At 43.1% G+C, this 26,860-nt stretch overlaps 1 protein-coding gene across 1 annotated transcript in view; it reads left to right on the top strand.

Annotated features, from left to right (window-relative positions):
- The window catches only part of Clcn4 (chloride voltage-gated channel 4), a 66,140-nt gene that overhangs the window by 20,671 nt on the left and 18,609 nt on the right, over window positions 1-26,860 (top strand). Inside the window, exons 2-8 of the mRNA XM_048335674.1 lie at window positions 2,883-3,037; window positions 5,235-5,334; window positions 11,044-11,231; window positions 13,224-13,346; window positions 22,773-22,979; window positions 23,084-23,164; window positions 24,467-25,012. Coding sequence (XP_048191631.1) covers window positions 2,894-3,037; window positions 5,235-5,334; window positions 11,044-11,231; window positions 13,224-13,346; window positions 22,773-22,979; window positions 23,084-23,164; window positions 24,467-25,012 — 1,389 coding nt within the window. The 5' untranslated portion in view covers window positions 2,883-2,893. The remainder of the gene's footprint in view (window positions 1-2,882; window positions 3,038-5,234; window positions 5,335-11,043; window positions 11,232-13,223; window positions 13,347-22,772; window positions 22,980-23,083; window positions 23,165-24,466; window positions 25,013-26,860) is intronic.

Below are 26,860 nucleotides of genomic sequence, written 5' to 3'. Positions count from 1 at the left end.
TGTTGCCAGCTCTGCATGGTGCTTGGTTTCCTTGTGTGTCAATATGGTGGCTTGCCTGATATATGACTGTTAACAAAGGGAGATGGAGAGACAGTAGAGACCAAGTCTGTGAATACTGTATATGTTCTTGATACATTGTATATTGCATATATGTCTACCTGACCTAGACAAGGGATACAAAAACAGGTTGTAAGATATCACAAGAAATGTACACACTGCCCTACTATGTAACTGCACCCTCTTTGCACAACACCTTGTAAAAAATTTATGTTCAATTAATAAAAAAAATATGGTGGCTTGCCAGGTAGTGAGAGTTGCACTAGTGAATTAAAGTGTTGCCCATATTTTTACTGTACGTTTGCAATGTCTGTGGTGACAGTGGCATAGGCTGCCTACCACAATATTCTATTTTCTCTCCCAGGGGCACCAATGACCAGTTCATTTTGAGTTATTTGCTCCTCCAGCTCTCCCTTTCAATGTCTTCTTTTTGCAGGACATGATGTCTTTTAGAAGTGGACTCTGGTTTTCAATTGGCTATTTGTTATATTTATTTGTAACTTTCTGTGTTAGTCAGCTTTGTGTTACTGTAAGAAAATACTTAAGCTAATCAGCTTATAAAGAACAAAAGGGTTATTTTGACTGGGTAATGGAGGCTCTGGTCTGTGCTAAATTGGCCTCTTTGGACCTGTGGCAAGGCAGCACTTGGTGGCAGGAACAAGGGTGGGAGAAGGAGATGGAGCTCCTACAATTCACCTTGGAGACACACCCCTAGTCACCTAAGGACCTCCTCTTAGGCTCCACCTCTTAAAGGTCTCACTATCTCCCAATAACACCACCCTGAGGATCATGCTGGAAGTACATGGTGTTTTAGTAACATTCAGGACTTGAACGATAGCCCCTCAAAATCAATCTGTGGGGTGCTTTCACAGATATTTACAGACATGTGCATGTACAGGGTGGCAAAGAGTTTTAAGTTGCCAGAAGCACACGCTCAGCTGGGGTTGGAGAAGGTGACCCTTTGTCTTTGCATTTCCTCTCAGGCTGTCAACGCATGTCCTTTTTTGTGCCTCTTCAATGCCATGCTTTTCACTTGTTTTGTACTTTTTGGTTTCTGGTTTTGCTCTTTAAAATGGTCTCCCAATACAGTGCTGCAGTGCTGTCAGCACTGCTGTGGCCAGAAGATTGTGGTGTGCCTCCCAGAGAAAACATGTGTGTTAGAGAAACTGCATTCAAGCAAGAGCAGCAGTGTAGTTGGCTGGTTCAGCACTAGTGGTGAACAATCTGTATCAGACAAGGTGTCTTTATACAGAAGCACACAGAAAACAAGGCTATGGATCTATAGACTGACAAATAACATGACCAGAGGCTTACAGAAACGTAAGCCTAGATTTTCTTAGGAGCAGTTGGTTAGTGTTTTCTAATTTTGTGTTCAAGATGGCTTCCTAGAATACAACTATGACAAATAGAAAGCTTTGGCTGTGTATATATTAAATCACAGCAGAGATGCCAATGCTGAAAGGAGTTTTTGTAAAACTAAGTTTTTAGGGGTGTGTGTGTGTGTGTGTGTGTGTGTGTGTGTGTGTGTGTGTGCGTGTGCGTGTGTGCGTGCCAGTCCTGAGGCTTGAACTCAGAGCCTGAGTGCTATCCCTGAGCTTCTTTTGCTTAAGGCTAGAGCTCTACCACTTGAGCTACAGTTCTACTTCTGGCTTTTTTGATAGTTTAGTGGAGATATGAATCTCACAGACTTTCTTGCCCAGGTTGGCTTCAAATCCTAATCCTTAGATCTCAGCCTCCTGAATAGCTAAGATTATAGCCATGAGCTGTCAGCATCTAGCTTAAGTTTTTTTTTTTTTTGGCCAGTCCTAGGCCTTGGACTCCGGGCCTGAGCACTGTCCCTGGCCTCTCTTTGCTCAAGGCCAGCACTCTGCCACTTGAGCCACAGCGCCACTTCTGGCCATTTTCTGTATACGTGGTGCTGGGGAATTGAACCCAGGGCCTCATGTATACGAGGCAAGCACTCTTGCCACTAGGCCATATCCCCAGCCCCTGGCTTAAGTTTTTAATTTGGAAGTAATTGTAGATTCATATGCAATTCTAAGATACAGTATGGAGAAATTGACTTCATTGGCCCCCAATGCAAATATCTTGAATTACTACTATACAATATTAAAATGAGAATATTAATATTGATAGTACTGTGGCACAGGATAATTCATCATCAGATGCATTCATCATTGTTGCCCATTTGTACCTGTGCCTACAGTTGCCCTCTTTTTTGTTATTGTTGTTGGTGGTCATGGGTCTTGAACTTGGGGCCTAGGTGCTGCCACTGAGCATTTCTGCTCAAGGCTAGTGCTCTACCACTTTGAGCCAAGCACCACTTCTTGTTTTCTGGTGGTGCATTGGAGATAAAAGTCTCATGGACTTCCCTGCCTGGGTTGGCTTTGAACCAGGGTCCTCAGATTTCTGCCTCCTGACTAGTTAGGATTACAGGTGTGAACCACCAGGGCTCGGCCTATTACTCTTTTTCTAACACCTGTTTGCCATTTATGTCATTTGGTCATTTCAGGAATGGTACCCAAAATGCAAGTATATTATAGATCAACTTCTTGAGATTGACTTTTTTTTTTACTTTGTATCATTCTCTGGAGATTAATCTAGAATATTGTGTGTATCAGGAGTTCATGCAGCCCTATGAACTGAGCTTTCCTTATATGAGAGAATGGAGCCTGTGGGTCATTTTGTTTAGTAGTCCTGCTTATGGCTTTTTCTAGTGGAGCTGGGGCTACGACCTGGGAGCTTGTGCATGCTAGGCCAGTGCTGTCACTGTGCTGTGCCTCCAGCCCTGTGGGATATTTTAAACCATTCTTTGTCTCTTGTAGGATTAACTAGCATGGTCAATGCAGGGGTCATGAGTGGCTCTGGAAACCTGATGGATTTCCTCGATGAACCCTTCCCTGATGTGGGAACCTATGAAGACTTCCATACCATTGACTGGCTGAGGGAAAAGTCACGGGACACCGACAGACACAGAAAGGTAGGTGGCACCCTGCAAGGCCTCATTGAAGGAGAATCTTGATAACGGCCATGCTATATTTTATCCGTGGCTTATGGAACTGGGGCCGAGGCTCACGTGGTATATACTGCGTGAGGTTGGAGACAGGAGAGGGGCTGGTGGGAGAGGCAGAGACAGAGCTAGAACATTGCAATAGCAGGTGCTTTGGGTGGGATTTGGATCATACTGAGGGAGTGTGGTGGAGAGGCAAAGAGGATTTTCCAGAATAGGGGCTGGGCAACTTCTGGGCTCTTTTTTCCCCCCAATGAGGATGGAAATAATGATGCCTGAAGAGCAAATGTGGTTGTGTATGTATGAAAATGCCTGGCATTTGGTTAGTAATCAGTGTATATTGGACCGGGCCATGGTAAAGTTTTGTGCCAAGTGCCACGGGGTTGTTCAGAAGGCAGAGGGATTTTCAGACAGGGTGACATTTCAGCTGAGTCCTGGATGATGATAAGGACTTTGCTGTTCAGACAGAGGAGAACGCAGTCTATTTGGGCAATTCAAGGAATGTAGGCTCTGATGGGTGGAGATGGGTCTGGAAGTGTGGTAAGCTGGGCTGAGTTGGAAAAGAGCACGTAGGCTCTGGAGACCAGTGTGTATTTTGTGTTGAAGGTCACTGAATAAATACAGCAAGGATGCTTTGTGAAGGAAACAGGAAGCTGGGAGGTTCATTCAGGAAAAGAAAGAAGGCAGTCTCCTGGAAGCCAGGAAGGATGATGAAGAAAGGGGGTCAAGCAGTGTCCTGAGGGACCATTGGCAGGCCTTGTAGGAGGAATTGGGGTCTGGAGTGGAGGAAGCTCAAGGGACAACAGGCTGCAGCTGGCCCTGGGTGGTGCCTTTGTTGACAAAAGCAAGTGGTGCCTTGTGGAAGGAGACTGGGGACTTCTGCACATCCCATGCTGTCACTCCAGCCATCTACCCGACATGCACTGGGTCCGACGGTAGCAGGTGGAGAGATCTCTACAGTTCAAAGACACAGTCAGGGCTGGGGGGATGCTGAAGCTTTAGCAATGGCCTGGGTAGCCCGGGGACATAGAGACAGAAACAGGAAACAGTCAGGCCCTGTGCAGATCCAGATTTCCTAGGTGCAGGTGAGGTGGGAGGGAAGCCAGAGCCAGAGGCTTAGAGGAAGCCGGGAGGGCTGAAGGAGGGGCCCAAGTGGTCTGGGGTGAGAGGAGGAGGGAATGGCCAGGGAGTGGGCGCTGCTTACAAGGCCTCCTGAGAGAGAGAAAGTGGGAGCGGCCCAACAAGGTGGAAACTGTCAGTGACCCCAGAAACAGTTACATCAGAAGAGGGTGCAGAGTGATTGGAGAGTGACTGCCGTGTTATTTCATGACAGTTGGTGAGAAAGGAAGCGAACTACTTGACTCCAACATAGAGGAACATGTTGGAAAGGGAAAGCTTCACTCCAGAGCAGGGCAGAAAGCAGTGGCTCTCATGTGGGAAATGAAGTTTGATCAGAACTCAACCATCCTTATTCCTTTCCATATTAATTTTTTTTTGGGGGGGGGGTTAGTCTTGAAGTTTGAACTCATGCTTGCTACAGAGGCTCTCTGCCACTTGAACCATGGCCCTGGCCCTTTCTATTCTTAATTAATTTTTCAGGCTGAGTTCAGCCTTAGCCTAACTTTGGCCTTTGCCGGGAACATTTGCCGCCATCTCTCTCGGGGTGCGGGGGAAGTGGTAAGGATGAGGCTTTTGCTAGCATGCATCTATCTTCTTGGTAATGCCACGCTATTAGAGTCAATGTTCTTGCTATTAAAATGTAATCTTGAAAACAAAACTAAGGAATGCAATGTATTGAATAGGTTTTTCAGTGAGCAGACTGTTATTGAGCAAGTTAAAATAGTCACTCATATTCAAACTAGTGCTACGGACCAATGTTTCCCTTCAGAATGGATTTTAAATAATCAAATCATACTTACTATGTTTTTTAAATTACATGAATTTTCCAGTGCTCTAATTCTTTGGAGACAATGATGGTATCTTTTAGGAGCTCTGTGAACTTGAAAACCCATTTTATCGTTGTGGGGCATTACTGAAAGAATAATGTAACTGGGAATGCAGTTGCTTCATTATGTTCATTTTTCTCAATCAGTCTTGTTTCCTGAGGAAATTGTTTCATGAGAAGAAGCTTGACTTGGAAAATATGCTGTGTCTGCTTCATTTCCAGATAACCAGCAAGAGCAAGGAGTCCGTCTGGGAGTTCATCAAGAGTTTGCTGGACGCTTGGTCGGGATGGGTGGTGATGCTGTTGATTGGGCTGCTGGCTGGTAAGTGGAGAGCCCTGGGCCGCCGCCTCCGAATGCCAACTGTCCCAGAGGACACTGTGATTATGAAGTGTTTCTCTTTTACCTCTCTGCAAGCGATTTATGACTTGAAGTATCTAAGAGCAAGTGACATGACCAATATTCAGCCTAAAATCTATCATCAAGGCCAAGGCAGAAACTCCAGTTCTGTCTTCCTGAGAGCTGTGACTACAACACTGGCTGGCCTGCTACACACAACTTTTTACCACACTGGGTTTTATGAAAAGCACACGTTTTATATTTTATTCTAATTGTTTATGTAGGGAGCAACAGATATGGAAAAGTTTTGATGTCCAATCATCAGGTATCACATGTGATTGGCATTTACAACTTATTCAGCATTCTTGAAAAAAAAACTGGGCATCTTACAAAACCCAAAATAATATCCAACACTCAGGAGAACAATCTCCAGCCCTTACACTGCAAATCTCAGCGACTCCACATCCTTTGTTTTTATAATGTCAGTGCCATCTTGTGAGCAGTCGATGTTTCCAGAATAAAATGAATGGCTACTTAGAGGGCAAACTTGTCCCTTTAAAACCAAATGTACCAACTTTTCATGTTTTTTTTTTCCCTGAGGCTATGAAGGTTAATGTCTAAGAATAAAAAATGGAGCTGGGCATGGTTGTGCACACCTACAATTTCCATATGCAGGAGGCAGAGACCAGAAGATCATGAGTTCTAGGCCAGCGTAGAACCTTCTTTTTTTGTGTAAACCTTCTTCCTTCCCTGCTCCCCCCATAAAGAAGGTCCTTTTCTACTAATCACCACGGCTGCCTGCCCATTTCTCATTTTCTCCTTTCTGTCCCGGTAGCATTCCCCAGTATATCATGGCAGCCAACAGAGAAGGGAACTGGGCTCGGTGGATCCAGTTGTTTGGCCACTAATTTTGCCTGGCTTCTTCTTGGAAGATCTTCAACATGTGCACATGGTGGGAGTTTGCTGTGGATTTTGCTGCATTTGTGTAGGAGGGATTTTTAAACCTTACAGTTTATCATTACTCTTGGCTCTTAGGAAGGAGACCTAAATAGAGGACATGAAGAAACTTGGAATAGATCATTCTGGCATCCTGCTAGGGTAAATAGTATAGCTTATATTTATTGCCTAATCTAGGGGCCCCTTTTGACTGTTTGGAGCACAATTGATTCTGACCAGCTGTTTCACTAGAAGTGAAATCCATCAGTTCATTCAGGAGGACTCATCTAGACAACTAAAAGTCTGCTGCGGCCCAGCCTTCAGCTAAAGTCTCTCTAGAGAGGACACTGGTTTTGAGGAAGTACCACGTCCCTTCTCCCTCCATGATCCTCATGTGCAATTCTGAGAAAGTAGCCCTGTCCCCTTCTCTGGACCCCTGGACTCTCGACTCTCCAGCAGACAAGTACAGAACAGTAGAGACAGGAGGCCTAAGGGGTCTTTGAATCTGGGTGCATCTTGGAGGGAAATCCAGTGAGCTGTGCCCTTCCCTCACTGGCCTCACTGGTAGAGAGGATTCCAGCGTTGTACCCACTGCCTGCTCAGTGGCACCATGACCATTTTGTTTGGACTCTGATAGAGTAACCTTACAACTCCTCAGCAAGGGATTTATCAGAAGTTACCACCAGGTGTCGCTGCTGCACCATAGAACAAAGCAGAGGCCTCAAATCCACAAGGAACTTTATGAGTGTGGAATAATGTGATTATGAATGAATGAAAACTTATGGACTTGAGGTGATCATTGAGTCTCATTCTTGAATATCTTCAGGAGTCCTCCACCACTTTTAGATCTTCGTTCAAATATCATTTTCCACTTGAAGCTTTCTGTGACCACTTCTCTAAAATCACATTTTCCTCTCTCTGAGCCTATCTCCCTCCCACCCTTGCTGTATGTTATGACTGTATGTAATGGATTTATTGACATATAATTCACATGACATACAAGTAATTCATTCAAAATGTACAGTTTATTGGTTTTTAGTGTTTTCACAGAGTTGTTCTGCCATCACCATAATCAATGTTGGCATAAAAGACTCTGCTCCTGCCCCAGCCTCCCTCCCCTCGGGGCCCTGAGCCACCCCTCTTCTGTTTTCTGTCTCTGTACATCTGCCTGGTTTGGATATTTTCTGGAAATGGAATCATACACCATGTGGTCGTTTGTGACTGATTTCTTTCTCCTAGCATAATTTTTCAAAGTTCATCCCTGTGCATAGGGGCATTTCATTCATATTCCTTTTCTTAAAAAAATATTATCAAGGTGATGTACATTAGTGAGTACATTTCTTGTCAAACTTGTTACCTCCCCTCATTTTTCTCCCCACTTCCCTCCTCCCCAGCTTCCCCCCCCCCCGTGTTGTCCAGTTAGTTAACAACATATTGTCTTATAAGAATTGCTGTTATATTGGTTCACCTTTTGCCTTTTGTTTCACCATTTTGATGTTCCCCTTCCCTTCCCTGATTCAGGCAAACATATATGAAATACCCCAAATCAAATACAGTGACAACAAGGGCTAAAACATAGGGAAGATAAACAAAAGAAAAAGAAATAATTTCACATCTTAATCTTTTCTTTTGTCAGTAGTGGGGTTTAAACTCAGTGCCACATGCTTGTTTGGCTTACTTTCTCAGCTAGTGTTCTGTCACTTGAGCCATGCATCTAGCTCAGCCTTTGCTAACTGTTTTGGAGATGGAGTCTCATGGACTTTTCTGTCTGCACTGGCTTTGAATCATGACCTTCTAGATCTCAGGCTCTGGAATAGCTAGATATGAGCCACCAGCACTCAGCTTTTTCATTTCGTTTCCAAATATGATACTGTAAAGATGGGGCCATATTTTCCCTATTTATTCACCTGCCCCCTGATAGTTTGGGGCTATTTTGAACAATGCAGGTGTGACCATTTGCATAGATGTTTTTGTATGGATGCAGACTTTCATTTCTCTTGGGTATATGTCCAGGAGTGGAATTGCTTGGTGTTACTATAACTACATTTATAACTACATTCAGGAGGCCATTTAATGCTAAGATCTAGAAGATAAATAGGAGATTGTCCAGTGGGGGAAAGGTAGTACTTACTGACATAGTACAGAGAGGAGAGGCTGTCTCATTCTACAAACATGGAGAGAGCAATATGAGGAGTTAGTGCTAGAAAAACCAAGACTGGAGAGATATGTGGTTTAGGGTTATCATCAGGGACCTGTTGAAGATTCAGGCATTTTCCCAAGAACAATGGGACATTTGGGCAGGGTTTCCTGAAGGAAATGGGACGTGTCATTGCTTTTTGTGTGTGTGTGCTAGTTCTTGGGCTTGAACTTAGGGCCTGGATGGTGTCCCTGAGCTTTTGTGCTTAAGGCAAGTGCTCTTCCATTTCAGCCACAGCTTCACGTCCAGCTTTTTGGTGGTTAATTGGAGATGAGAGTCTCATAGATTTTTCCTGCCTGAGCTGGTTTTGAACCATGATCCTCAGATATCAGCCTCCTGAGTAGCTAGGATTACAAGTGTGAGCTACTAGTGCCTGACTCATGGTATTTTTGAAAGCCTGTCTAACCACAGTGTAGAGTACCCATTCAATGGGCAATACTGGGGCAGGGAGACCAGAGAAGAGTCTCTGGTCGCAGTCATCCAGAAACCATCCCCAAAAGGCTGGTCTGAATGGCAACTGAGGCCAAGGAAGTGACTCAAGAGGAACTTCAGAGGTAGAATGGCAAGGATGTAGTGATTGCTTGGAAACAGGCTCTTTACCCTGGTTTCCAGCTGGCACAACTCCCTAGATAGAGTCCTTCTCCCAGCTGGGAACAGAGCTGAGGCTGAGAGCGAGATACTTGACTTCAGCATGGGCAATGTGAATTTTTGTAGAGACAGCCAGTAGATACAAGTGGCAATTAGACGCATGTACTTCAGTGATTCCTGTTCTTTGGGTTTGACTGCTTGGAGTTTTATTTTAAAAGGTTGTTAAGAGTGAGTCTATAAGAGCAGGTCCTGATTAATTCGTGGAGTCTGTCATAGGCATGGTAAAAAGCTTATGAAGGTGAATTCAATAGTGTGTCACAATTGATTGGTAAGGTCTGCCATGGACATTGGAGGTGGGTGGCCAACCTAGATGTATATTTATAGCCTGGTAGCAAGTAAAAGTATATGATTAGGGTTGCTATGGTGAGAGCTTGGAATGAAAGGGAAAAAAGGTTTACAGTGACACTCTGAGGAAATGACATATTTTAGAAGCTAAATAGAGGAATCGGGATTATTGTGGGAGACAGGGAAACAGGAGAGTTAAATGATGTGGAAGCCATGGGAAGAAGTGTTTCTAGGAGGATGGGGTGGTCAGCAGTGTCAAATGATGTAGACTTCTAAAACTGGGGTTGGCTAACTTTTGGTGTAAAAGACCAGTGAATAAATACTTGCAACTTTGTGGAAGTGTTTATTTGTTCCTACTGCAACAATGCAATTCTGCCACTATAGCATGAAAGGAGCTATAGCCAGTATGGAATCAAATAAAAATTTACAAACAGAGGCAGTGGATTCAATTTGGTTGCTGGGCTGTAATTTGTAGAGTCTGTTCTAGAAGATGGAAGTGGTACACGGGCTATAGATTCTCTTGGTGGACTAAGGGAATGAACTGGGTGGGACGGAGGTGAGAAAAGGAGAAAAGGCAGTAGTTGCTTGGAAACAAGGGACCAGGAAGCAAGATTAATGAGAAGAACTGTTATTCTTCCTCCTCAGAGGAGGAAGAGCATTGATGTGAGTTTTTTGGGTGGTAACATCACACTGATGCTGTAATAAAGACATAGCTAGGTTTGAAATATAAAGGAGCCTGAAAATATGTGTAACAGACGAAAATGGATGATTCTGGAAAGACACCCAAGCCAGCCTTTTGTGCCCCACTGAACTTCTTCTATTTTTATCCTACATCTATCTATCAGCATTTTAAATGATCGTTTACTCATAAAGACCCATAGCTCCTTAGTCATAGTTTTAAATAGCCTAGAAGCTACTGATATGTGAGGCTTTCCTTAGGTGGTATCTGCTTGGTAGGAAAGCCCTTCTTGTTTAGGATGGGAGGCTGCTGTTGTCCGTGTGTGTATGTGTGTGTGTGTGTGTGTGTGTGTAGGGGGGGGTCCCTGGGGGGGTCCCTGGGGATGTCTTAGATGCTGCCCCAGCACTGCTGAGAGGCAATACGTTTTCCAGAGCATATGTTCCCAATTAAAATTGGCAAGGGGAGAGGGGTAGAAGAATGAGTGAGGGAAATGAGTTCAATGCAGTGTGTATACCACAGAATTGAGAAAAATAAGGGAAGGGGTGAGTGGAAGGTGAAGTGAAGATGTTGAAGGAATGACACAGATCAAGATGCACTGTATACATAAATTACTTTGTAAAGTGGAAAAATTTCAACACATAACCTAAAACTTAAGAAAAGCGAGGGAAGGAGTGAGGTGGGAGGGGTGGGTAAGAATATTGAAAGGGGTGACATTGATCAAGGTGCACTGTATGCTCTGTGGAATGGCAATTCCTTTGTACAACTAAAGAAAATGAAATATATTAAGAACATTCTTGGACCAGGGGGAACCCCGAAAGTCCATTGGCCCCAGTGGCTTGAGATAAGAACTTACACCTCTGCTTTTTGTACTTGACTGAGGCAGCAGAGCTCCCGCGGAGCTAGGTACTGGGCATGGACTCCTCTCAGAGGCTTTTGATGCTTCTTCTAGGCACTTTGGCTGGCGTCATTGATCTTGCTGTTGACTGGATGACGGACCTGAAAGAGGGGGTCTGCCTGTCTGCCTTCTGGTACAGCCATGAGCAATGTTGCTGGACATCCAATGAGACCACCTTTGAGGACAGAGATAAGTGTCCCTTGTGGCAGAAATGGTCAGAGCTGCTGGTGAATCAGTCAGAGGTGAGTGGCTGCGAAGCTTTGTCACCTGGGGGTTCCGGAATGTCTTAGCTTCCTCCTGCTTAGCACCGTCCCTGCTCCAGCGTAGTGCATTGCCTCCTAGCCCTGCCGCAGCTGCTGCTGCTCATACTTCACTTGGGGGCCCTTCCCGTCCCCACTCTACTACTGTCTCAGGAGCGCATTGTGTGTTCTTTTGAAGCCTCACAGTTGGACTTTTAAAAAAATATGAGTGATGGTTTTTTGACCCAGCTTATTTTTCTACCTTCAAATTGTGGGAGAAAAGATACTATCTGGTTGTTGTTTTTTTTTAGTTACAGCTTGTCTTCCAAAGCCACTGGCATATTTGATGTTTCCACGTGCAGTATACACAAGCTCTAGTTTGCCCACCTTCTTTCCTAGTGAGTCTCATGGTGTCTCCTTGTGCTTTCTGTTGTCTCCCGTGGCACTTTCTGATGGAATCACAGAGGATGTTTTTGGGCCTCTGTAAAGAAAAGAATGTCCAGTCCCGGTGTGTATAGAGGTGACTTACAGGTTGAGTGCTTGCTCTCCTGGCAATTAAAGCTTCAGACCTGTAGAGATTTTCATTGCTTTCTGGAGTTACCACAATGACTAAGAGAGGTCACGCATGGAGCAGATACTTAGATGAGCAGAACAAGGTGGCAAGCTCTGCGTGACCGATGCGCCACAACCAAAGACATTGGAGATCCACTTTGCCATTTTTCTAAACCTCTCTCAGTAGAATTGAATATATATCCTATCCCTTCACATCTCAGAAGTAGACAGGGATCTTGAAACCTCACATTCTCAGTGTTGTCCATTATTTCCTAAAAGAAATTCTCTCCATAGACTGACGAGCGTGGATAGGTGGGATTGGCTGGGTGCCATCTCTTAGTTCTTCTCTTCTACTTGCAATATGTATTTTGGGGTGGATGTGGCCACATATCTTTTCAACTGGTTTTAAGACTTATACTTTGATCTAAGGAATTACTGTTTGAAAAAGTGAGAAGCTGATTCTAGGCTATTACTATTCTATAGGTGGGTGAGAGGTATTTTTTGGTCCTATTTCTCACCACACAGGGCATGAATAGTTGTACTTGAGGTGCAGTCTCATAAATGTGCTTTTGCATTTCATAGGCCCACATGTGGCCATGGCTGTGGCCTGACTTATGGTGAGCACTCTTTCCTTTCCTCCTCATGTTGAGTAATCCAAGAAAGGAGCCGAGGCCTCGAGAAAGGAGGTCTCCACCTAGTGGGTCAGCTCCTCCACCTGAAAGCCTCCAGACTGTTGTATGTGTTTCAGGAAACTTTTCTCCACATATCAGATGTTTTGGATTCAGTGGTCCAGTAAGATCCTCTGAAGGAGACGATCAGGCAGCTCCGCTCTAATAATGCCTGTTCAATGTTAGTGCCACACCCTTGCCCCAAGTGTCTACTTCAGCAGCTTTGGCTAGAGTGGGCCTGACAGTCTCTGCTTCTAATGAGCTCCCAGGTAATGCTGATGCTGCTGGCCCGAGTACCACACTTCGAGGAGCAGTCTTTCAAAAACTCAGTTCTGACACTCACTGGTAGTAAGTTGCTTGCTGTGGTCTGGGTGTGTCCATAATAAAAGCTTAGAGACACCCATCCACCGCAGACAAGACAAAACATATCTTCCAGAGTCTCAGAGGCAGAAATTCTGCATCATACCTTTTATTAACTTGAGTGCAAGTGATGATTACAACCCAACATCATTCCTGCTTTCCATTACTGCTGAGATTTCACCCCATGGAAGGTTTGTAAACAACTCCTGGAGGAACACCTGGTACTGTTTGTATGTAGTAACTGTAGCAATAGCAACAGTTGATAAAACCCACACTGTCCTTTTGTTTGCTCAGGACAGGGATAAACCTGCCTGATCCCACCAAACTTTGCTCTCCCAGTGGAGGGTGTGAGGCGGGGGTATTTTTTAGGTCCACCGTACCTCATGTTTTCTTTTGTTTTGTGTATGCTGTTTAGGGTGCCAGTGCCTACATTCTGAATTATTTGATGTACATCCTGTGGGCACTACTCTTCGCGTTTCTGGCTGTCTCCTTGGTGCGAGTTTTTGCTCCATATGCCTGTGGCTCTGGTATACCAGAGGTGAGTCATGGCTGAATTTCTTCTGTACCAATACCAGGAATAGCAACTCCTTCCATAGTGGTGGTATGCTAGGCATAGTCACAAGCATTTGGAATGAATTGACTCCCTTAATCCTCATAATTAGTCCAGGAAGTAGGCACTATTTGTCTTCATTTAGTAGTTGAGGAAGCAAGTACAGACATGTTTGGGAACTTTTCCATGGTCAAGCTGGTAAGTGAGTTGAACCCTGAACTCTGATTTCGGGATTACTATTCTGTATTCAGGATTTTTCTCTGTTGCTTCTCAGCAGATTAAGACCCACTCTTTGTAAACCAGGCTTAACTTGCAAAGCCAATGGGAGCAGAAGTTATAAGCCCCCCACATAAATATGGTACTAGCAGGCTCTCATGGCTGCATCTGTGATGTGCTGGGGAAAAGACATTAATGCAGATTGTTGTTATTGAGGCACTTCACTAGCAGTTGCCCTCTTTTGCCACATCTTACTTTTTTGGTGACAAAGTAATAGTAATCTTTAAAAATTCATTGGTAGCCAGGAGCCAGTGGCTTCCTCCTATAATCCTAGCTCCTCAGGAGGCCGAGATCCAAGCATCATGGTTCAAAGCCAGACTGGGCAGGAAAGTCCAGACTCATTGCCAATTAACCTCAGGATGTCAGAAGTGGAGCTGTAGCTCAAGTGGTAGACAGATAGTCTTGAGCAAAAAAAGCTCAAAGAGAGTGCCCAGGTCCTGAGTGTGAGCCCCAGGATCAGCACAAAAAATGTACCCTTTTGAGTTTAGAGTTCTTACAGTTTTTTCAACATTTTCATGTCATCTGTGTATAGTGGAATTGATCTTATGAATGAATGAAGCTTAGGGGATCTTGTTTCAGGAAAGACAAAAAAGAAAGTAATATGTCAAACTGAATTTTCTTTTTGTAACAATACTGGGATGTGAACTCAGGGCCTTGTAGTCATGCTTGCCTTTTTTTCACTCAAGTCTGGTGTTCAACTACACGAGCCATACCTCTATTTTCTGGTGGTTTATTTTTAATGTGGTGTTTCAGGAATCCAAAAACAAGCTTTATTGCCATCGTATTCCTCTGATAAGCCAGTTCTTCGATGAGGGGACACATATGCACTAAAAAAGCACGTTGAAAAATGGCACACTAAAAATCACACGGCTTCACTTTTGGGCATCTACCCAAAAGACTGCAAACAAGAACACACTAAAGCCACCAGCACAACAATGTTCATCGCAGCACAATTTGTCATAGCTAGAATTTGGAACCAACCCAGATGCCCCTCAGTAGATGAATGGATCAGGAAAATGTGGTACGTATACACAATGGAATTTTATGCCTCTATCAGAAAGAATGACATTGCCCCATTTGTAAGGAAATGGAAGGACTTGGAAAAAATTATACTAAGTGAAGTGAGCCAGACCCAAAGAAACATGGACTCTATGGTCTCCCTCATAGGGAATAATTAGAACAGGTTTAGGCTAGTCACAGCAGAGGATCACAAGAGCCTAATAGCTATACCCTTATGAACACAAAAGATGATGCTAAGTGAAATGAACTCCATGTTATGGAAACGACTGTTATATCACTGTTGTAATTACTTTCAACATGCGATGTGAAACTGTAGCTTCTATTTTTTTTTTTTTTTGGCCAGTCCTGGGCCGTGAACTCAGGGCCTGAGCACTGTCCCTGGCTTCTTTTTTGCTCAAGGCTAGCACCCTGCCACTTGAGCCACAGTGCCACTTCTGGCCATTTTCTTCTGTATATGTGGTGCTGAGGAATCGAATCCAGGGCCTCATGTATACGAGGCAAGCACTCTTGCCACTAGGCCATATTCCCAGCCCCTGTAGCTTCTATTATTGACGATCCTCTTGTATGCCCTTCCTGTGGTTGTACCTGCACTATCTTTGTATCTTATCTGAGTACATTGGAAACCGTGTATACAGGTATTAGAACTAGGAAACTGAAAGGGAATACCAAAATCGAGAGACACAGGGTAAAAAAGACAAACGATTACAAAAGCAATACTTGCAAAACTGTTTAGTGTAAATCTACTGAACAACTCATGGGGGGAAAGGGAAAGGGGGAGGGGGGAGGGGGGAATGAGGGAGGAGGTAACAAACAATACAAAAAATGTATCCAGTGCCTAAAGTATGAAACTGTAATCTCTCTGTACATCAGTTTGACAATAAAAATTAAAAAAATAAATCACAGGGCTTGTGGGGAAGGTGAGTCAGCCAGCCACAATGCTCAATAACTTCCTCAATGATACATGGGAAAAAGATAGGAGTCTAATACAGACATGACATCAGCATAGTCTCATGGCTAAGACATATGTGAACACCACAATCAACGTGTCACTTGTTGCGACATCTTGATGTTGGCTTATGGAATGGGTAGAAGGTCAGCTGTACTCTAATTTACTGTGAAGGTAGGAAGGAGGCTGATGTGAAATCAGCAGGAAGCAGTGATAGCAAGTATGGAGGGCCACAGCCTCTCAGCACACATGTGACCTACTCTATGTGTATGTTATGTTTTCCTACATGGCTCAGTTCAACTGGATGCAGTTTTCTGCATTCACCTTGTATAGGAAATTGTGTATAGGTAGACACAAAACTGACATCATGTTTAAATTCTTCCCTAATGTAAGAACAGGATTGGGCCTAAATTACCGTTTTGAAACATGTTACAGCAGAACTGACTATATTATATTTGGTATATAAGGTACACTAGGCAGAAAATGGGCTACTCATTATTAGAGTCCCAGTTTATAATCTCACTGCCCACTAGTAGGCATTTTTGGTGTGCCAATGCTAGAGCTTGATCTCAGTGCCTGGGTGTTCTTTCTTAGCTTATTCTGCTCAAGGCTGACACTATACCACTTGAGACACATCCTTCACTTCTGGCTTTTGTTGGTTATTTGGAGATAAGAATATCACAGACTTTTCTGCGTGAGCTGACTTTGAGCTGCAATCTTCAGATCTCAGCCTCCTAAGTAGCAAGGATTCTAGGTATGAGCTACTGGTGCCAGGCATTAGTAGACATTTTTGACTTAAGCCTTTTCCAAAATAAGGAGATGTTCAGTGAGCAAGTAGTAAAAAATCTGAAGCAGCAATAAAAGGCATGCTTGGTAAGCCCCTCTTCCACCTCAAGAAGCAGAGACACTTAGCTTAGCTGGTGATCATGTAGGTAGACAAGGAGCTCACACATGGCTTTGAGGAGCTGCTTGGGCTTCTTGTCCAAAGTAGACATCTGTATTGGTAACAGCTGAACTCCAAGGGAGTCAAATGCTGAGTTGTTCATTTGAGTTCCTTATGTGACAAAAGGACAAGGAACACATGGACAGGACTCAAACGTGATGTCAAGTGAAGGGAGTCATAGGTGAATTTGTTAAGTTGTATTCTATTTGTATAAAACCTACAAACAACCCAAACAAAATAACACATCCTATGATCAACAAGGCAAAGAAATGACTGGAAAGGGGTTGCGATGGGAGGCAGTGCTGAGGAGATGGACTCTGGGCTTTTTAGAGGTTCTGTTCTTCTGTTTCTAAAGCTTGGTAGTAGGTTCATAGGTGCTTATTTTATCAACCTTTTAACCATACAGAAGAAGGTGATAGAACTATTTCTCTATTTATTAAAGAAAAACACATTCAAGCCGGGAGGTGGTGGCTCATACCTGTCATCCTAGCTACTCAAGAGGCTGAGATCTGATGATCACAGTTCAAAGCTAGCCAGGGCAGGAAAGTCTGAGACTCTTATCTCTAATTAACCACCAGAAAACCAGAAGTGACACTGTGTCTCGAAGTGGTAGAGTGCTAGCCTTGAGTACAAAAGCTAAAGCTCAGGGACAGTGCCCAGGCCCTGAGTTCAAGCCCCATGACTGACAAAAAAATTCACAATAATCTTTGGAAGTATTAGGGACCATAAAGGTTATAGAATTGTGTATAGCTCTTTTGACTGCAACAGCACCATCTTTTCCACTGTTAGTAAAATGGGCCAGAGTACTCACCCACGTTCTTAGAGGAAAGGACAGAGTGGAAGTCAGTATAAATCAGTAGTTTGTGAGTAAAAAGAGAGTCCTTCTAGTCAAAACCCAGCTCACCATGTAAAACCGACTTTAACTGGGATGTTGGAGCCATATTCCTTCATGTTAGCATATATACCAGCTAAGCTCTTTAGAAAATAGCTTTCTCGGCTAAATGTAGAACTCCCCTATGACCCAGCAACCCCACTTTTGGGTATTTATCCAAAAAACTACAAACAAAATCAAAGTAAAGCCACCAGCACAACAATGTTCATTGCAGCGCAATTTGTCATAGCGAGAATCTGGAACCAACCCAGATGCCCCTCCGTAGACGAATGGATCAGGAAAATGTGGTACATATACACAATGGAATTTTATGCCTCTATCAGAAAGAATGACATTGCCCCATTTGTAAGGAAATGGAAGGACTTGGAAAAAATTATACTAAGTGAAGTGAGCCAGACCCAAAGAAACATGGACTCTATGGTCTCCCTTATTGGGACTAATTAGCACAGGTTTAGGCAAGTCACAACAGAGGATCACAAGAGCCCAATAGCTATACCCTTGTGATCCCATAAGATGATGCTAAATGAACTCCATTTTATGAAAATGATTGTTATATCAGAGTTGAAACTACTTTCAACATCCCATGTGTATCTGTAGTTTCTACTATTGATGATGTTCGTGTATCACCTTCTTGTGATTGTATCTACACTATCTCTGTAATCTTATCTGAGTTTATGGGAAACAGTATGTACTGGTATTAGAATTAGGAAATTCAAAGGGAATACCAAAATTGAGAGACCAAGGGTAAAATACGAGAAACAACAACAAAAGCAATACTTGCAAAACTGTTTGGTGTAAGTGAACTGAACACCTCAGGGGGGGACAGGGGGGAGGGGGGAGGGGGGTATGAGGGACAAGGTAACAAACAGTACAAGAAATGTATCCAGTGCCTAACGTGTGAAACTGTAACCTCTCTGTACATCAGTTTTATAATTAAAAAAAAAGAAAATAGCTTTCTCATTGCCAGAGGTAATCTCAGATAATCTGTTTTATGGCATAAGAAAGGCCTTATCCAGGCAGCAGTGGCTCATGCCTGTAATCCTAGCTACTCAGGAGGCTAAGCTTCAAGGGTCATGGTTCAAAGCCAGCCCAAGCAAGAGAGTCCCTCTGAGATTCTTTATCTCCAAAAGAAAGTAGAACTGTGGCTCAATGTGGTAGAGTGGTAGCCTTGAGCAAAAGAGCTCAGGGACAGCACCCAGGCCCTGTGTTCAAGCTCCATGACCAAAATAAAAAACAAAAAACAAAAAACAAAAACAAAAACAAACCAAAGAATGGGCTTTGAATGTAATGTGTTTAGGAACATTGTTTAACTGAACTGGGGATGGAACTCAGGGCCTCACATATGCTAGGCAAGCACTCTACCATTGAGCTACATCCCCCAACCCAAAGTACATCTTTAAAATTGTTCATTCTCCCTAGCATTTCCATCTAAAAATGTGTAATATTTAGAATGGAAATTCCTTTGAAAACATTTTAAATGCAAATTTAGAGAAAGGTTCTGTAATAAATGCACTACCTATCATATTTTAAAGGTAACACTCAGGGTTTCTTACACTTTCTACTCCTGTTCGCCTCATTAATAGACCCATGATCGGCTATAGAAGAACTCACATCCTCTGGGAACTTATTCTGCATTTATTTTCTGTTTCTTACAAAATACCAGCACTCATACAAATACTTATCAAACACAAAGACTTCTGGTTTTAAGGGTAACACCATCCAATTCCACTACCATACGTTTTGTTAAAGCTCTGCTTGCTCTGGTCTCTATGAATTCAAATTAAAGCAAGCAATTGAATTTTGGCATCTACTGGGAATGAATTTGCCCTCCTTACTTCCTAATTTGATCATAACAATTTCATAAAATCATTTTAGAGAATTACAAAATACCTATTATATTGTTCATTTCACTACATGTCATGGCTGGCAAAGGCTCAGGTAATTTAGATTCTTGTAATTTTCTAAATGGTATGTATTATGCTTTAAAACTATACCCTGGGGTCTAAATCCACATTAACTAACTGGCAAAAAATTATAGATAATTTTATTCAAGGCAACACAAAAGGGCAGGGTTGTGGCAGGCATAATAAAACATCCCTTAAATAAAGGGATCTGAGGTCTCCAGAGCACAAGCTCAATTAGGCCAACTACCACTAGTTATAGACTAGTTTAACCACTGCTAGTTCTCCTGCCATTAGTTACAGAGTAGTTCAAGAAATATTGATTAGTGTTAGGAGACCATTTTTTATTCTGTGAGAGGGGCTCCTTAAAAAGAGTAATATACATGATGTGAATTTGATCAAAGTACATTGTATGCATGTTATAAATGCTACAAAGAGGTCCCTCTATACAATTAATTGATGCTAATACAAAATTGTAAAAGTGCTAAAATAAAAAAGGAACTCCGAGAGTTTGTTGAGGGACACACACACACACACACACACACACACACACACACACACACACACACACACACACACTGGCTCGGATGCTCTCTCCCTCTCTCCCTTTCTTCACTTTCTTTCTCTCCTTTAGTTGAGGGGATCTCTTATCAGTATTTCCTGGTTCACAGTGCTTTAAAATTTGAAGGTTAGCTCACCTCACCACCCTTCCCAAATCACTGAAGTTAACATGATGCCCAATAGAAGGAGTTAGTGAAAGAACAGAGCATTTCAGGACTGTCCTTTAAATTTTGAGAAATTAGGAATAACTGAATAGTCATTTTAGAATCACTTGGGAAACCGTAAAACTTCTTGGACTTCAGATGTATCTCAGACGGATTATCACATCTGTTGAGAAGTCAGTCCTCAATATTTTCTAATTCGCCACATGATTCTGATGAGCACCACAGTTGAGAAGGATTAAAGTGGCTATTTGAAAACTTTTTTTGTTGATAGTGGGGCTTGAACTTGGGGCCTGGACACTGTCGCTGAGTTCTTTTTTGCTCAGAGCTAGCACTCTTCTATTTGGAGTTGCCACAGCTCCACTTCTGGTTTTCTGGTGGCTAATTGTAGATAAGAGTCTCACTTGCTTGCTCTGGCTGGCTTCAAACCATGATCCTCAGATCTTAGCCTCCTCAGTAGCTAGGATTAAAGGTGTGAGCTACTGTCACCCAGCTATTTGAGAACGTTAAAGAAGGCATTTTGAAGTTATGCAATTGACACTGAGAAAAGATGACATTGCTCCACTAGGTATTATACAATGTGATAATAGAAATTGACTAGGAATTTCTTTATATATATATTTTGTTATCAAACTGAATTACAGAGAGATTACAGTTTCATATATTAGGCATTGGATATATTTCTTGTACTGTTTGTTACCTTGTCCCTCATTCCCCCCTCTGACTAGGAATTTCATTGGCTCAGAGTCTGATTTATGATTTGAGGTTTGTAAGTTGCTAGGTCAGAAGTAAACACTATGGATTCACTGGAAGTAGAAAAGTTGTTTAGCCATTTGTGAGACCTCTATTCAAAAGAATTTGTGGGCATGGGCTTCAGAATACAAAGTTAATTGGTCACTGAGCTTGGCGTCCAGTTGAATTCTAAATGCATTAGGCAGAGATTCAAGGGCACTGGTAGGAAGACAGTCATCAGTTGTCATTTACAAAATGGACCAAGTCTGAAATTGGGGTGAGATAATTCTTCCGGTAGTCAAAAGTCCTTTCAAATGCAAGAGGGTATAGTGTGATAACAGAGAAGGGATCATCATGAATTCAAACATCCTGTCAATGATATGCAGTTAGAATATTGAGCATCTTTGTACTAAGAATATTTTCAAATGTCCAGCAAAGTTCAAAGATTGGACAGCAAATTGCATACTGTCCTGAATAGCATCATAAAAGCTCTTGTCCCAAGGGAGGTGGTAACAATATTGTACAAAAACTGTTCTCATTACTTATGTAACTGCAACAACCCCTCTGACATCGCCCTTACTTAAAAAAAATCTTAAAACTTAAAAAAAAATCTCTTGTCCTCTTGCTCCATCCTACCTGAGATGACATGAATCATGTCTTTATGCAGCACAACTATGCTGTCTATGCTACTCACCCATGAGTCACTTAATGGGTGCTTTATCAGATTGACAGTATCATACTACTTGTGTTCAAGTCACCCTTACGGTTCTTAATAATGTCCTTGAAAGTGCAAGCGTGTTGACACTGGCAATTTACAGATGCCAAAAGATGCCACAAAGTGTTTCCTCTCAGTGAAAAGATGAATGTTCTTGCCTTATGGAAAGAAAAATCATTGTATGCTGAGATTGCAAAGATCTATCTTGTTTCCATGAACTTATGAAGGAACAATTATTTCATGCTAGTTTTGCTGTTATGCCTCAAAGTGCAGAAGTTCTTAAGTTAAAATGGAATAGGTTCCCTGGTTGTCTAGTGGCTAGGATTCGGCACTTTCACTGCCCGGGTTTGATTCCTGGTCAGGGAACCAAAAAAAAATGGAATAGGTATGAAACTTATGGGTGGAAGATATGAACAGAAAATGTTTTCTGGTTGTTAGGTTTATTCTATTTTATTGACAGCTATTGTTGTTAATCTTATACCAATCTATTTTTTTTTTTTTTTGCTCCAGTCCTGGGCCTTGGACTCAGGGCCTGAGCTCTGTCCCTGGCTTCTTCCCGCTCAAGGCTAGCACTCTACCACTTGAGCCACAGCGCCGCTTCTGGCCGTTTTCTGTATATGTGGTGCTGGGGAATCGAACCTAGGGCCTCGTGTATCCGAGGCAGGCACTCTTGCCACTAGGCCATATCCCCAGCCCCCAATCTAATTTTTTTAAGCTGATCATGGATCTTGAACTCAAGGCCTGAGCCCTGTTCCTGAGCGTTTCTGCTCAAGGCTAGTGCTCTGCTGCTTTAAGCCACTTCTGGTTTTCTGGTGGTTAACTGGAGATAAGCGTCTCATGGACTTTCCTACCTATGTTGGCTTCAAACTGTGATCCTCAGATCTCAGCCTCCTAAGTAGCTAGGATTGTAGACATGAGCAACCAGCTCCCAACTCTGATAAAATTTTTGAGTGAAAGTTTATCATAGGCATGCATGCATGGGAAAAACCATAGTAATGTTTTATACACACACACACACATACACACATATACACACACATACTGTGGGTTTCAGTTATACATTGTGGGTTTTAGAACCTATCCCTGTGGGTAGCCCTGCGGGGGGCTACATTAACACACATTTCTCTTGGCATAAGATTATAGACAAATCATAAATGAAAATAGTCTGTCGTCTATGTGATGTAGTGATTCTAGCTCAGAGGCAAGCTCTTTTCCTAGCTGTGGGCTGAAGTAGTTCATTCTCCCTGTTCTCCATCTTCTGTTTCAGATAAAGACCATTCTGAGTGGCTTCATCATCAGAGGCTACCTGGGGAAGTGGACCTTGCTGATCAAGACGGTCACCTTGGTGCTCGTTGTGTCCTCTGGCCTGAGCCTTGGGAAGGAAGGACCACTAGTGCATGTGGCTTGTTGCTGTGGCAACTTCTTCAGCAGCCTTTTCTCCAAGTACAGCAAGAATGAGGGCAAGAGGCGGGAGGTGAGCCTATTCAGCTCCTGACTGCAGTGGGGGCTTCTCAGAGACTCGTGCTGTCTCACCTTTAAAGAAGGCGTTGGAGTTGACTCACAACCCCTTTCTTTTAGGTGCTTTCAGCTGCAGCTGCTGCTGGAGTCTCCGTGGCCTTTGGTGCTCCCATTGGGGGTGTGCTGTTCAGTCTAGAGGAGGTGAGAGGGGCGGGGTGGGCATGCATAGTTTCAAATATGGAATATGAGGGTGGTTGGCAGAGCAGTGAGCTCTTATCTCTTACCCTTTGTGGATTAGGCTCACAGAAGTATTAAATAAGGTTTCTGCAGTTAATTAAGAAACCATGATTTCTGCTGTTAAGTATGATTTCAAGTATTGTTTCAAAAATTGCTAATAGAAACTTTTGGAAAGATTAACAGTATTTTCTTTATAACCAACTTAGCTTCCAGTTTGGTTTTGGAACCTAGAAAGGTCTTACCAGGGGTTGGCAAACGCTTTCTAGAAAAGGCTGGGTAATAACTATTGTGGGCTTCTTAGGTTATACAATTTCTGTTGTGTCCAGTGAACTCTGCCGTTGCAGAAGGGAAGGGCCAGGCAGGTGATCTATAAGTAAACATGGCTGTGTGCCTTTGAACTCTGAAATTTGAATTTCATGTCATTATCACATGCCACAAAATTGTTCTTCTTTTGAAGAAATATTTCATGGAACAAGTAGTTGTTTTTTTCTTTTCCAACTATTAAAAATGTTTAAAAAACATTCATAATTCATATGGCATATAAATGTATCTTCTGGGCCTCAGTCTGTGGGTCATGGTTTTCCAACCCTTCATCTATTTTATTGTCCAGACAATTAAATTCTGAGTTTTACTTACTTTTAGCAATATCAAGAGAAAATAGTTTCCTTTCTTTCCTTTTTTGGTGTCAGGGATTGAATCCCTGGCCTTGAGTATACTAAGCCCAGGCTCTACATAGAGGTACACCCCCAGCCTTTTACTTATCTAAAAAACTGTCGCTCAAGCCAGGCACCAGTGGCTCACACCTGTGATTCTAGCTACTCAGGAGGCTGAGATCTGAGGATCAGAGTTCGAGGCCATCCTGGGTAGGAAAGTCTCTTATCTCTTCAAGCTACCAAAAAAGCTAGAAGTAGCACTGTGGCTCAAGTGGTAGAGTGCTAGCCTTGAACAAAAAAAGCCTGGGGACACTGCCCAGGCCTGAAGTTCAAACTCTAGGACTGGCACAAAAAGAAATGTAGTTTGAACCCATTTTGATTAGTATATATTCCACTTTTAGACCTACATTCCTTTAAGTATAAGTTGATATATTTTGGTCATAATGAAAGCTAGCCAGATGAAATGAGTGCTGTCTACTCATCACTCATTGGGCAGTGATCTTGGATTGTGCCTCTTATACCAATCACCAGAAGGCAGTTGCCAACTCAAGGAGGGAGACTTTGATCAGTTCTCTTTGTATTCAATTTCTGATTCTCTCCTTATTCATGCCAGGTCAGCTACTACTTTCCCTTGAAGACCTTGTGGAGGTCATTTTTTGCTGCCCTTGTGGCGGCCTTCACACTTCGATCCATCAACCCCTTTGGGAATAGCCGCCTGGTTCTCTTTTATGTGGAATACCACACACCCTGGTACATGGCCGAACTATTTCCCTTCATCCTGCTTGGGGTTTTTGGAGGCTTATGGGGCACCCTCTTCACCCGCTGCAACATTGCCTGGTGCAGGAGGCGCAAAACTACCAGGCTGGGAAAGTATCCAGTATTGGAGGTGATCGTAGTGACAGCCATCACTGCCGTCATCGCCTACCCCAACCCCTACACACGCCAGAGCACCAGTGAGCTCATTTCTGAGCTGTTCAACGACTGTGGGGCCCTTGAGTCCTCCCAGCTCTGCGACTACATCAATGACCCCAACATGACTCGGCCTGTGGATGACATTCCAGACCGACCTGCAGGGGTCGGGGTTTACACGGCTATGTGGCAGCTGGCCCTGGCACTGATCTTCAAAATCGTCATTACTATCTTTACCTTTGGCATGAAGGTAAGTGAAGGGCTAGGAAGATAGGAAAAGTGTGACTTTCGGAGGACAGCACCCATTCTCCAAAATAAAATTGTGATTTCAGGGGAAAGGGGAAGTAACCTTTCTTGAATATCCTCATACTTGACCTTCTTTTCCTTTTCTTTCTTTTGGTCAGTAGTGGGGCTTGAACTTGGGGCCTGAACACTGTCACTGAGCTCTTCTGCTCGAGGCTAGCACTCTATCACTTGAGCCACAGCTCCACTTCCTGTTTTCTGGTGGTTAAATGGAGATAAGAGCCTCACAGACTTTCTTACCAGGGCTGATTTTGAACCAGGATACTTAGTCTCCTGAGTAGCTAGGATTACAAGTGTGAGCCACCAGCACCCAGCTTGATTTTCTTTTCATCAACAGGGGATACTTCTCTTAATAAACAGTAAGCTTATGAAGTAAAGATTTTAATCACATGTTCCAGCAGAGGATAATGCTAAGGCTCAGAGGCCCTAGGTGGCTTGGTCAGACCTACAGATTGTGGGAGACAGAAGTGCGCAGCTAATCCACTCCCATCACCTTCCCAGACCAAGTGGCAATTGCAGGTTTACCTGTTGCTTAGGTGGTGGCAGGTGGTGGGTAGATGAAGCTCATGATTGGCCCTGTTTAGATTAGTAATCATCCCTCAAGCATTGGCTGTATCCTGAGTACCACGCAGAATCCAAGGAACCCAGAGCCCCGCACAGAATGCTGTTCTTGAAGATCAAATGGCTCTGGGAGAGACACATGTAAACTCAGAGGCTGAAGGTGTAGCGGCACCCCGCATGCCTTGCCAGCACCACGAGAGCTCGGAATGAGCACTTCTCTGGCCTTCATGTGCCTGGAGCCAAGGCCAAGGCTCTGTGTATTCATCCAGTTTTGATGGGCAAAGTCGTTGAGAACCCATAGGGGACAGCACATGTTCCCATCTTTGTTACTAAAATCAGAGGGGACAGCTTTTGTTTTAAAACACTGTCTTAAATCAGCTCAGACATACTCAGCTTTTCCTAAAGAAATTTCTTTTGATGAACTCCAGCATTGACTTATTATTGCTTTTTGTTTGTTTATTTTTGAGACAGCATCTTGCTCTGTAGCCCAGGCTGGCTTGGAACTTGTAATCTTCCTGTTTCAGCCTCCTGACTGTGGGGATTACAGGTGTCTGCCTCTATGCCTAGCCAAATGGATCGTGTCAAATTGTCCGGTTCATTGGCATTAAGTGCATTCACAATGTGGTGCAATCAACGTTGCTATGTTTCATTCTCCTAGAGAAGATGCTATGTATAGTGCCTCCGTATCCCCTCCAGCCCTGGCAGCCACTCTATCTCTATAGATTTGCCTAGTTTTGGTCATTTCATATAAATGGAATGGATTGAGTGGCCTTCTGTGACTGGCTTCCTCTACTGAGCATGCTTTCAAGGTTCTTCCATGCTACAGCATGGCAGTTCTTAATTTTTTTTTTGGCCAAATAGCATTCATTGCATTCTAAGCATATCCCATGTTTTGTTTATCCACTTATTGTATGATGGATATTTGGATTGTTTCTACCTTTTGACTACTGAGAATAGTGCCATTTTACTAATTTTTTTAAAAAAGTTATTAGAATATATCATTCATACAGAGATGCACACAGCATTTGGATTTCACAAAACACACATGGTGATGTAATCAGCACCCAGGACCAGAAGCAGAGCTCCCCTCCCCCAGCCCTCTGTTCTAGTATAGCGTTATTGCTTTCTGTGCACTATTTCTATGGATTGCCTCTTTTTAATTAAAAAATAGTTGCCAGTCCTGGGGCTTGAACTCAGGGCCTGAGCACTGTCTCTGGCCCAAGGCTAGCACTCT

This window comes from Perognathus longimembris, chromosome 28, assembly GCF_023159225.1.
Source record: "Perognathus longimembris pacificus isolate PPM17 chromosome 28, ASM2315922v1, whole genome shotgun sequence".
In the NCBI taxonomy this organism is placed as follows: Eukaryota; Metazoa; Chordata; class Mammalia; order Rodentia; family Heteromyidae; genus Perognathus; species Perognathus longimembris.
Note: the sequence above shows the minus strand (reverse complement) of the source record. Positions and strands in the feature narration are given on the sequence as shown.